A 13,182-nucleotide genomic window follows, 5' to 3' on the forward strand; every position below is an offset into this window, starting at 1 on the left:
TAGCAGCCAGAATTTTGATGTTAACTTTCACTATATCGATAAAGCACACTGAGAACTACTTAAATCCAGAAAATCAGCGTCATAACTAATTTTCGTGGGTCAGGAGCTGTGATCATTGGACTATTTGCACAAAATTTTTTTTTCAATATCCATGGTTCTGCGGGGAATTATAAAACCCACTTTAACTATATGAAGATTTGATACTTTGGCTACATAGTTTTATAATTAAATAGCATAAAAAATTGAAACCAAATTTTTAAAGAGTTTGAAAAGTTGGCAAAGTTACCTCGACTTTGGTATTATTTTGCCGACTGGCATTTTTGCACGTTTTTATAGGCAAAGTTAACAGTCTCGAAGGGTTACTTCGCCCTCCTTTAATGTGTTTCAACAAAATATTTAAATAAACATAATTCATTATTATATTAAAAGTTAATAAAATAATAATAACTCTTAGGTAACAAAATGATAAGAACATAATTCTTAACTATTCTAAGTAGCTAGTAAGTCATAAAAGAAACTTAACGAATGCTTTATAATAAATATTTGAATTTTTACTTAACAAAGAACTAAAATATGTTATATTTGGAGACATTAAAATTTTCGAATGTAAAAATTTGTCTTTATGTCGATGCAAGTTTTGGATATTCTAAAATAGTCACAATACCGTGTTCAAGAGTGAGACCTGTGTCATCGATATTAGAAAAACAAAAATTGTTTTCTGATTTTAGTCTCAAAAACTTTACATTATAGCGGTAATTTTCTTTGTCTTTGCATATACTGAGGATGTATTAATATCTAGTTAACCTAGACCAGTTCCATGCATAAACAAAATATTGCGTTACCATAGCAACGAACAGTAACTTATTAGAAGTGTCAGTGTAAAGTTTGACGTCAAAAAAGTAAACCAGAGTTACGCAATAAATTAAAAGGAAAAAGATGTCCACCGATATTGTGAAAATCGAAAAATTGTACCTGTATTCAAAAGGGTTAAGAGGTAAGCAGATTTACGAAGATATGCTTAATACCCTTGGTGATTAATGTCCTTCGTATGCAACGGTGAAAAATTGGATTGCAAGCTTCTAAAGAGGTAAATTTTCCATTGAAGATAATGACCGATCGGGAAGGCGGCCAGTTTCTGTATCAGTCAGGTTTTCTAGACCATCGAATTGGGCTAAAACGGATATCTGAAGCACTGAATATTTCATACGAACGCGTTCATCATATAGTTCACGTCAATTTGGACATGAGAAAAATTGCTGCAAAATGGATCCCTAAATGTTTGAATGTTGACCAAAAGCTTGCAAGGGTAGAAGCATCGCGTTCAATCTGTGCTCGATTTGAAAACGATGTAGACTTCTTAAACCTTATTGTTACTATGGATGAGACTTGTGTACATTTATACGATCCAGAAACAAAACAACAATCGATGGAATGGGGACACTCTGGCTCTCCAAGTTTCCAAGTGTCCAAAAATCTTCTGGAAAAGCTCTTACTTCATTTTTTTGGGGTTGCCATGGAGTAATCATGATTGATTTTTTGGATAAGGGTAGAAAAATAACTGGAAATTACTATTCGACATACTGACCACTCTACGGAAAAAAATTAAAGAGAAAAGACCTGGAAAGCCATCCAAAGGTGTTTTGTTTTTGTAGGACAACGCCCCTGCACACAAATCTCATGCTGCCGTGCAAAAAATTCCTGATTCACTAGAACACCCCCACACTCATCTTTTTCCTCAACTGAAAAAAAGTTTAAAAGGTCGTAAATTTTCTTCCAACGAGAAGATAATAAAAGCTGTGGAGGTTTGGTTTGCAGAGCAAGGAGAAACCATTTTTTTGAAAGGTCTAGAGACGTTGCAGATTCGCTGTAATAAATGTATCCAAATATTTGATTCTTTAGTAGGCTAAGAATTTTTCAATATATCCTCGTATTTTGCCATATACAGATACTTTTAACTCGTCGTGGGACACCCTGTATATTCAAAATCGATCTGCTACATCATCTACTTTTCCTTGATCTATTTCAGCATTGAACGTATATCTTTTATGAAACGAAGAATTATCTGATATATTTTTGAGGTATCACGTTTACAGAAATAATAAAAATTTGTTATTTGCAGGTCTTACAACAATTAGAGCAATGAGAGCTGTTCAAAAATTCAAACATGATAATGACGAAAATCTCGAAGCTAACCTCAAAGCCCAATTCGCAAGTCAAGCTGCGGCTCGTTGGTTAGGAATAAGACTGCAATTTATCGGCGTGGTTATTATTTCTGGAGTTAGTTTAATAGCTGTTATTCAACATCAGTACGACATTGCAGATTCAGGTAATTAAATTATATGGAATAACTAACCCATCCTAATGCCGAAATTTCTACCTGGCCAATGATGTTTTTAAAAAGAAATTATTCATCAATAATATTTGTGGGCACACGACATGTTAATACACGCAATAAATAAATATGGTCAATTTATTAAACACAAAATTACAATAATTTTATGAAGTTGAATGAACAGAATTAATGCCACAAGCGAGTTACGAGTAACTAACATTCAATAAAACGTTTACAATAATCCTATTTTATTTTAAAATAAATGCTGATACATTTTTATGAAATAAGATCATTTTACGTATTATTTTTGAGAATAATCTAGAGTTTTCTTCATATAACTCCTCCATCCCTAGGACTGAAAAATAACGGAGATCTTGTCCTTCGGTTCCTGTTCTTGCTTTAAGTTCAATTTCTTCTTTCTTCTTTTCTTCAATTTTCTTAAAAATTCTCCTATATATTCCCTAGTTAACCAAAATATTGAAATAGTTACAAAATGTATTATTATTATTGAAACGAGTCCAATTGATACATGGCTTACGGATTTTGTATTTCTTGAATTGGTTTTATGTTTTTAGCGATTTTATTTATTTCATAAAGTTTTTCAAAATTTTACTTAAGTTTGAAGATTTGTATATTTGATTATTCAAAAACCTGAAATCTATATTTGATAATATTACTGATTTTCCTTTTTTAATTTGTATATCAGTTGAGAAAATCTCACTTTCCATTTGAATGCTACATTTTTTGAAATTTTAATAATTGATGGATGATTTATTTTTAAGTAGCGGTCTGAAGTACATTTAGATATCACTTCAGTTTCTGAATTTGGAATCACTAAAATTTCATTGTTTGTCACTTGAAGATTCACGTAACTAACAACAGTTTTTAGGAGAGCGGCCATTCAACAGTGCTAACTATATCAAAAGTATCACAAGTGTTACTTTTGAAAACTAAACCGCATCTTACCAACCCAAAAAACACTCTGCATGTTGTCAGTATTAAATTGGATAGGTTATGAGTATATATATATATATATATATATATATATATATATATATATATATATATATATATATATATATATCACCACGGGCGGAGCCAAGTGAGGGTTGCATGCTGATAAGAAGACTGCGATGACAAGCGGGCCCTCGACCTCAATCAAAGTACCGAATATCGAAATCAATGCCATGTCGCTGGTTTTTACGCGAATCGAGAAAAAATCTTAGCTGAATACTTGAAAGTCCAAATTTTGAAGACGCCATGGAACACACCAAGTTTTCTATTTCCTCAAAACGGAACTTGCGCTTTCAATTGAAATGGATGGAGAGATTCCCCTGATTGTCTAGTCATGATATAAAAGTGGAGCATTCTGCAGAGTTTGCGTGGTAATGGTACGTTCGCTTGATGAAGGTAAGGGCGGTCACCAAAGGATCGGCCAGCTGGTAACCGAATCTTTTTGTAAATGAAAAATGCCCTAGAAGTATTTAAAGCTCATGCGAAATCGGGATACCAAAAGCGAAATACAGAACTGGCAGATAACTTTCTGAAAGTAATGTCTTCGCAGGATTTTTCGGTCACTGAACAGCTGTCTTCTGAAAGACTACAAGAGGAGAATCGAAAGAAACTAATCCCCATCATAAAAGCAATAATATTTCCGGCAAACATTTTTTGGTACAAATGTGAACTCATTACAGGCAAATCGCAAAACCCCAATTTTTCCTCTATTTGTGCTAAACCACCACCAGTGGATATTGCACCTAAGACAATCGCTTGATTCACATTTAACATAGTAGGATCGGGATCAGTGTCCACCCTCTTAGATTCAAGACAGTTAGTGCACTTAATTGTAAAAACACTTCGAAATCCCTGACGATATTCACTCACTATTTCTAAATTCTCATTTCTACAATTGAAGATGTCTAAATGTTTAAAGTTTATAATGTCATTGAAAAAATGTTTCACATTCACAATTCGCCGGCCTGTTACTTTGAATTGTAACTTTTCTTGAGGTCCTTGTAGTAGGGTGGTGGTATGTAAACTTTCTCGCTGTTTTGGAACACCATTTTCTATCTGCAAATACGTGGAGCTTGTTGCCGCAACATTGACTCGTACGTCCTCTCTAAAAGGTAGTGGTGTAGCACTACTACTACTAGCCGCAACTTCTTCTCGTACATCCTGGTGTGATGTTGTAGCACTACTACTAGTACTTGGAATGTTTATTTCTTCTGTAGCCACGTTTATCGGTCTGGGAGTTACATTTTCGTCACAAAGTAACTGCCTTGTTCTGCAAGTAAGTGAGTGGAATGTACATACTGTATTGTTTTTAATCAGTTAAAATACATTGAAGAAATTTTTTCGGAATCATTTCCGTAAACACATCATAACAAGAAAAGTGGCATTATATGTATAACTGAATAAATAAACTTATAAAACAGGTATTATACTAAATCTGACATATGTATCAAACTTGGCGTTAAAATTTTTTTCTGAAAGTATCAAATTTACAGTCAAGGTGCTAACAAGTACCATAAATAAAAGTGTACAATTCAATTCTACTTCAACTGCATTCAGTATTGATACAATTATTCAATTCATGTAAATTAACATAATTCAATTAATCCCAAACACATTTTTCCAAATCATTTGGAATCTGATTTTATTCGTACCAATTCAAATGCAATATTCAGATTCAATTCTTACCAACTCAAATGAAATCTTTACTAATTTTAATTCAATGTTTAACAATTCGAAAAAATTCCATCGTTGCATAAAAAATTACTTCATTTCAATTCTTTGTAATCTAATTCAAAGCAGTTCATTACAATGCAATAATAATTCTTTTTTGAAGTGATAATGAATTAATCTCTTTGTGACTGTACCAACCAATTCTTCAGTTCTTAGACCCCCGTTTACAGTTTTTCGGAAATGATTACGAAAACTCATATTCAAAAGTTGATAAATAAGTGCACCTGCAAACCTCGCCTTCGGCTCGGCTTTTGACACTTTGCGCTCGGTTTGCAAGAGAGATCACTTTTTTATTTTGGTTTGAAGCACTTTCACCTACCTTTTGCTATCACGAATTTTTTTCATTCTCTGACGTATACTTTGCTTGCGTCCACTGCCAGGAATTAAATTGGTCTTGTATTTTGGCATATTTGCTTGAATAAGTCTCGCCACACAAATATAGTCAAATTCACTTTTGTGTTTTTTGCACTGCACTAAACTGTAAGATAATTTCGTGAAAATGCGAGAATGAAAAGACGTGTTTTCAAGACAAAGTTCACTAAACGACTGTCCTTTATATTACAAGGTCAAAATCTCTCCACTTTATGTGGGGAGCTTGTTTATATTACGTAAAACAGTTCATCTCCTATTATTATAGCTTTGATTCTCACCCAAGTGCTCAGCTAAGGGTGGTTTACCACCAAAATCGTGCATCCAGACTAAACAACCGGCCACGCTTCCCTTCGCGTTGATTTTACAAACATTCAACGTCCACTTTTATTCGCAATTTATCGGGTTTATATTGTTAATAGTAACTGACACCGATGGGAAATAAAAAACTGTTTAATAGTATTAAATTTACCAAAAGGTGTATAACAGAAAATTTTAAACGTTAAACATATTATTGAGAAACTATATGTACCTAGATAATTAGAAATATAATATTTTTAAACTAAGTAAATATTAATTTTTGTTTTCTGTCCAGTCTGTTTAGACACCACCCTGATATTTCAAGTATTTTTGTTATTAACAATTTAATTGTTTAAACGGCCATAGTTTATTATCTACAATGGTTACGGAGTTTCCCATGAAACATTCTGGTTGTAAATCTTCTAAAGAATATTTCCGTTTTTGAATTTTGGAAAAATTTTAGAAACAAAGTTATAGGCAAAGTAGTCTGAAAAAATGCAAAAATTAGCTGATTTCTCTTTCAATCGGTTGTATTTCGGCCTGAACAAATTCTATTGAGATCCATTTTAAAGAAAATATTTTTCCCTTCAAAACTAGCCCTCATATGTATATTTTCAAGTATTTGGGATAGTTTTATAGCACTTGGAAGACAAAATTTTAATAGGAAAATAGAAATAGAAAAAACACTTTTATGTGATTATAGACCATTCGTGCAAAGAAGACCAAACATTTTCTAAAAAAAAAAACATTTTATTCCACATATTAAAAGGCAACTTTTTATTCCTCACTTGAAGTGCCGCCGCATGTGAGTCTACGAAGCTTGCAATCTAAGCGAAAAATAAAATACAAACAAAATAAATTATATTGTAGTATTATTTTTCAACAATATTTTTAGTTAGCTTTCAGGATATTAATATTAATATCCTGGAAGAATTTAATCTTTTTACATTATTTACACGTTGCAATGGTTTTCATAAGTTTTAGTTTTACTACAAGCGCAGAATGAAATGCAAGGTAGTCCATCCATTTTTTTACACATTTTTTTCAATATATTAAGTTGCTCATAAGTTACATAAAATATTCTCAATATATGTAGTTTGATAGAACTTGACAAGGGAAAGACCTCCATTATTGTTTTGTTCACATAAAATTTTTGTTTGTAGCGAATATCATCAAACGTGATTGGAGTTGTCATCGATTTTTTTTTGAGTATGGTGTTGTTACCGCGGGCAAATCTTCATTTATGCAGTGATACAAATCTTCTCGATCCTGCGCCGACTCTTATCAAAAATTCCTAAAAAAATTGAATGTTTTAAAATTACCTTAAATAAAATGAATATTGCTTTAAATGCTTGCTTGAAATGCATGTAAAATTATTCTTGAATCTGCTTCATCCATGTTCTCATCTTGTTATATATTTAAATTAACGTTATCAGTTGCTATGTTAGACTGGCAAGGTATTCCATTAGCAGCACTGCTTAAATTCCTGGCCATCATTTTTCACAGTTCTTAAAAATATATTCACAAAGAAAGTTTTGTAGAAAAATTTTATTTTTACTGTAACCCCAAAACAAGATGTCGTCTTTCGGCATGGTAACTTTGGAATTTATTTCTTGCAGCTCTATAAAGTGAGACTTATACCTATGTTATCTTTCTCCAATTTTTATTGAATCTTATACGTATGTATGTATGAAATCTATTCGGCAAACATTTTTTGACAAATTTGAGATCAAATTACAAAAAGCTACAGCAAAATCATCAAATGTACTCATATTTGTCCATTTTAACTGGTAACAGATATACATGACATCTACGATCCGTATAGAATGGCAACCGGCCGTGCTCCGAAAATCGTCTGAAGTCTATTAACCAATTGTCATGGAACTTCAAGTGAAAGCTGTTTTTTTCTCTTTTTTTTTTAAACTAGTTTACCGACACGGCATACAGCTTTTATATAATATAGAGAAAGCATCCCTTTAATGCGTTTTAAAATTTGATATTTCCGCCGTGTTCCATTTCAAGGAAATATAATACTTTAAGTTATCACTGAAGAATGATTCTCACTATATGTGAAATATTCTTGAATGATGAAGCTATAAAAACCACTACTGGTTAGAAAACTATCTAAACTTTGTCTATCTCAAAAGGTGCTACTTGAACTTAAGACAAACCTTGCTATATTAGTTCTATGACTATAGTAATTCTTGACTGCAAAATTTGTATGTTCCCGAGCGTTTTGGACTATTTCAACTAATAAAATTTAGTAATTGCATGTCAAAGTACAAAATGAACTTATTACAGCATTTCTATGAATATTATATATTCAAATTACCACCACATGAATACAGTGTCTTAAAAAACTATAGGGATATCGTAAATTCGCTGCTTACGTATCCTCTCTAAAAATAGTGAGAAGACTTTTTCTTCAATGCTTGCAGAAAATTATCAATTCTTCATCAAATGTATTACCTGCCCGAACAAGTTTTTTAGTTATATTTTTCCTACAAATATAATAATCAGGAACTAATAATCTTATTTAACTAGATGTTCATTCATATGGAGTTTTTTGCTACTGTTGATTAATAATTTAAGGGCTGTTATCAGTAAGTTATTTATTAATTCATGTTATTCATTCCACTTATTCAAAAAGTTTCGCATTACTTCAAACTGCAGTTTTGCTAATTTGCAATTTTTTGTACGAATGCCTATAAACAAATAAAAGTGTCATTTTCATATTAAATTTTTGTCTTCCTACGTATGAGGGCTGGTTTTTGAAAGGAAAAATATTTTCTTTAAAATGAATCTCAATAGAATTTGCTCAGGCCGAAATACGACCGATTGAAAGAGAAATCAGCTAATTATTGCATTTTTTTAGACTACTTTGCCTATAAATTTGGCTGTAATAAATATTTTTTTAATATTCAAAAACATAAATATTCGATAGAAGATTTACAACCAAACTATTTCATCAGAAACCCCGTAACTATTTTAGATAATAAATTATGGCCGTGTAAACAATCAAATTGTTAATAACAAAAAACTGACCAGGGCTCGCAACCCCCAAAAATCGATTCTCCCAACCAAAAAAACAATCATTTTTTCGTGGCGACCCATAAAGGGCTGCCCCTGCCAGCGCCCGGGATATGTCGCACAAGTTTGAACTTACTACTTCTGAATGTAATTTTATATTTCTTGTTGATATGTTGATGCGATATTTGTTCCAAATGTGCTACCACTCTTTCAACTTAATTTTTATCTGGGTTTTTACATTTTTCCACAATTCTTTTCTTCTTTATTGACAGTCCATTTCTGTTTGTCAGATTGTCTACATGTTCGTCATGACAGAGTCCGATATGTGCTTTTATCTACAAAGCTCACTGGCTTTCAGTTTAATTTTGAAAAGCTTCATTTATATCAAAAGATTGTGACAACTGATATAGAGTCCGATATTATGAGGGATTTTTTATAAACAAGTTGTAACTCCTACCATCACTACCACCAACGCAACATCAAAATAATAAGTAGAAAAACATTTTTTTAAATAAATAATTTGAACCCTCCCGGGTAATAATGTATTTATAATTTATATGTTCCATTTTTTTAGGATTCATTGGATTGGCTATATCCTATGCACTAGGAATAACAAGTGCTCTTAGCGGTTTTGTAAATTCCTTTACAGAAACAGAACGAGAACTGGTAGCCGTAGAACGTGTTAATCAGTACATCGAATTCATAGAATTGGAAACTAAATATTTTGTTATGGATCCTCCTTTTGCGTGGCCAAGTCAAGGTGTTATTAGTTTCGATAACGTCTTTTTGCAGTATAGGTTTGTATATTACTAATAACAATAATTACATTTTTTCATTTTCCATAGCGGTTGCTTTATCGGAGAAAACATTTTATTTTTAAACTCACTTTGTACCATTCACTGTTAATGACTGAATCATAATAGTACATGCGATGAAAAAAATTGCCGGTTATTTTTTAGTCATTTTGAAACCTTAGATACCAAATAAGATGAATTCAAATACAACTGACAATCCCTAAATGTCAGAAGAGGTAGCATGTGGATTTATATGCCATATGGGAGGAAATTTCTACTATAGAATCAGAATTGAAATTCAACTCAACTAGAGTTGATGTTCATGAATCTATCCATCTTTTTAGAGATCTTCCTAAAGGTCGTGTGTTCCTGGTTTACCGTCTCGAGCGATCTTTGCTAATCTTTTTCTGATCACCCTGTCCACGTGTTCGTTCCAAGCTCTTCTACGTTTACGTCCCCATCTGATTATGTCTTCGATGTTTTTGGTTCTTTTGTTCGCTCTTGTTCCTATAGCACGCAGGTTTTGATTATTTTAACTTTTGCCCTTTTGCTCATACTGATATTATTCCAGATAATGCCCCGAAATGCGCCTGATATTCGGCTTTGTTTGCTTGTCCTTTTTTCTTAATTTATTCTGTTCTGGTCTGCGCTAATTTGTGTACTTGTTCTATAGTTTTATTTTCTAGGGCGAGTTTGCACCTCATTGGTTCTTTAGAAATGACAAAGTTTTTGCGGTAGATACTTGCATGTTAAAAGTTTTAGCTCTTACGTAGAATAAATATAAGAGCTGCTGTAAGTAGCACTATCACATATAAACTATAAATTTATGTTTTGTTCTTCTCCATTGGCCTTTTGTCTAACAACATACCCCCAAGATCTGTGTATGCTTGCTACCAGCTTGTTTGAAGAGTGTACCGTGAGGTACGTCTGAAGATCTGCTTCACGTCCTTCAAAAGTAGTAATAGGTGACTACAAAGGGTAACAAATATAGACTCCTCACGTCCTGTGGTGTATCCAAGATATTACATAAAATATTCTCTACCATTCTACAACCATTATAAGCTAAGCCATGCATTAGAGAATTGGATATGAACGCCTTAGACTATTAAGCCATTTCGTATTAGGTACTTGATTAAAAGCTCCACTGACTTCAACCCTGGAAGTAGAAGTAACGAATAAATATTAATGGAGGTTTGATTACATTTAAGCAGTTCTTTGTTTTGAGATGATCTAATCGTGACGACAAGAAATATGTGGTTCAAGTCTCCTAATTGTTCACAGTGGTAGTAAGGATTTTCAGCATTTATTTTATTTGTTGTGGAGTACCACAATCTGTTCATCTCATTCTATTGATAATTGTAATGACTTTCCTTGGTAAATTAGCTGTTAAACCATGGTATTTTTCTAGGTGTATTTTGTATAAAGAAGAAATTTCTTCTTGATTAAATTCTCTTGTCTTCCTTGATTGGCTAATTCTCCTAATAGCTAGCTAATCCCTGATCTAGCTTTTCCCATGTCACTTTGAAGCCTTGCAGATTATTCCAATATCGTACTCAAGATGTGGTCTTACAATTCCCTGTAGATATTGAGAAAAACTGAAGGGTTTGCTCCCCGATAAGTTCTGGTGAGAGCTCTCATCCTCTACCTGCTTTCAAACAGTCATTATTTATATGTTCTTTCCAAGTCATCTGTGTATCAAAGGTAACTCCTACACATTGTATATAAGTTTGTAGCAGACCAATAGGTTCCACTTAATGCCGAAGTTTCCTCTTACTAAATATCATTGCCTTAGTCTTATTAACTGAAAATGCCATGCCATGTTCAATCAGCCATTTATTAACTTTGCAGTGCTTCTTCCATAGTATGCCTTCAATGTTCGATGTTAGTATGTAATCCCACAACATTCCTTATACTGATTGTGTAGACATGTGCCCTGTAGTAATCCCTCCATGGATTGTCTAGGACCAACTAACCTGGCATTTGGCGATCTGATATTTTCCTGGCTGTCAACATGTCTGTGATCAACCGAATTAAGTCTGTATTGATTTCCATTTCATTTAGATGTTTTGCTAATTTATCCAAATGAAAATTATCGTAGGTTGCAGAAATATGCAAAAATATGCATAATGTTATTTTTCCTTCAGTAAATGTGCCCTAGTATTTCACGTACACACAATGATAATGCTATTGGGCGGTAGTTATTATGACAATTAGCGACTTTTTCCGCTCTTAGTTTCGGTATTATTTGAGATGTTTTCTATTGCTCAGGTAAGGACAGTTGTCCCTTGATAATGTTGTTGTAAATATTTAGCAAATTTGGTCAGTTGGTCAGCATTGAGTGAGTTAGATGATCTTTTCTTGGTTCTGTATACCTCTTTTTCTTCATAAAAAATGATCGTCGTGGTCATCGCGTCCAATATTGTTTCTAACCATTGCTCCGTATCGGTACAGGGTGTTCCAATTTCTTTACCTCCTTTTGCAAATTTTCTCACAACCTTCGAAACTTCTCCAATAGAATAGTCTTTGCTTAAAGATTTCGTAAAGGATTTAAAACTCTCCTGATTTCTATTCTTCATGATCCTCGTAGCCATGGCCACCATTTTCTTATATTCTACTTAGCTTTCTTGGGAACAGTCGTTAATATATCTTCAATGTGCTACTTTTTAAACTCGGAGCTTTTCCACAGTCACGCTTGTTTCTGGGATATCTATATTAGGTCCTTCTTCAATTTTTATTTCCCTCTACTCATATATTAAGCCTATTTCAATGCTTACCAGTACCTTCTTGTATTTATTCCAATCAGCTTTGTTTGTCCTACATCTTCTTATAGATTGGTTACCATATGTTGAATAGATCCCATCTCTTACGTTAATTGTGGTAGCTGTAGGCATGTGATCTCTAATTTCGGCTATTTCCAATACTTCTCATGGACTATAAAAGCTAATTCTGGAGTCTCCAGTGTTATTTTCGTGACACTTCGACTTTGACCTAGTTGTGAAGATAGTACAACCGTGTTGCTTCTCCCGTACTTAGGTATAAGTACTTTAATCACATCCATTGAGTGGTCCGTGTATTTTTCTAAATATCTCTAGATAGTTTTGCTTTATATTGTACAAGTCCGGTGGAGAATAGATGGTAACTATTCAGATTTGTTTTCTTCCATCATTTCTACCTTGCCGAATGATTATGTAGTGTCGGAAAACGATGCTTTGGTCCAATTTCAGGAATGTTTCATTCAGAAAAATTATGTCCGGCTGTTTTTCATGATTTAAAACGGTTAACTCAGTTAATTCGAATATAAGCTTCTAATGTTCCATGGTAGAATAATTAATTCTTTGTAAGTCGGATTCATCAGGGGTGTTTGGTATTAACTGTATTCACGTTTTGGATCGTTTCAAAAGTCATATCCTGTTGTTTTTGTTACATTTCTATATCTACCACTTCAGGCGATTCTAGAATATGCGAGTGTGCAATTCTCTCTATTTCTGAAAGAACTTCCCTTTTTGCTATTTCCTTAATTTTTGATTGTTCTAGTAATCTCTAAAGAAATCAACTACAGTACTCGTATAGGATCTGGTTGGTACTCCAGTATCTATTATTGTTTCTGTCTCT

The 13,182-nt window shown here is 33.0% G+C and overlaps 1 protein-coding gene across 24 annotated transcripts in view; it reads left to right on the forward strand.

Moving 5' to 3' along the window:
• Window positions 1-13,182, forward strand: part of LOC130900405 (ATP-binding cassette sub-family C member 10) — a 136,766-nt gene that overhangs the window by 100,965 nt on the left and 22,619 nt on the right. For all 24 annotated transcript variants that reach the window (XR_009060162.1, XM_057810983.1, XM_057810976.1 and 21 more), the window contains 2 exons: window positions 2,120-2,326; window positions 9,351-9,573. Coding sequence is in view for 23 of the 24 variants with exons in the window: in XM_057810983.1 (XP_057666966.1) it covers window positions 2,120-2,326; window positions 9,351-9,573 (430 nt within the window). In the remaining variant the exon portion in view is untranslated. The remainder of the gene's footprint in view (window positions 1-2,119; window positions 2,327-9,350; window positions 9,574-13,182) is intronic.

The sequence above is a fragment of the Diorhabda carinulata genome, chromosome X, assembly GCF_026250575.1.
Source record: "Diorhabda carinulata isolate Delta chromosome X, icDioCari1.1, whole genome shotgun sequence".
NCBI lineage: Eukaryota > Metazoa > Arthropoda > Insecta > Coleoptera > Chrysomelidae > Diorhabda > Diorhabda carinulata.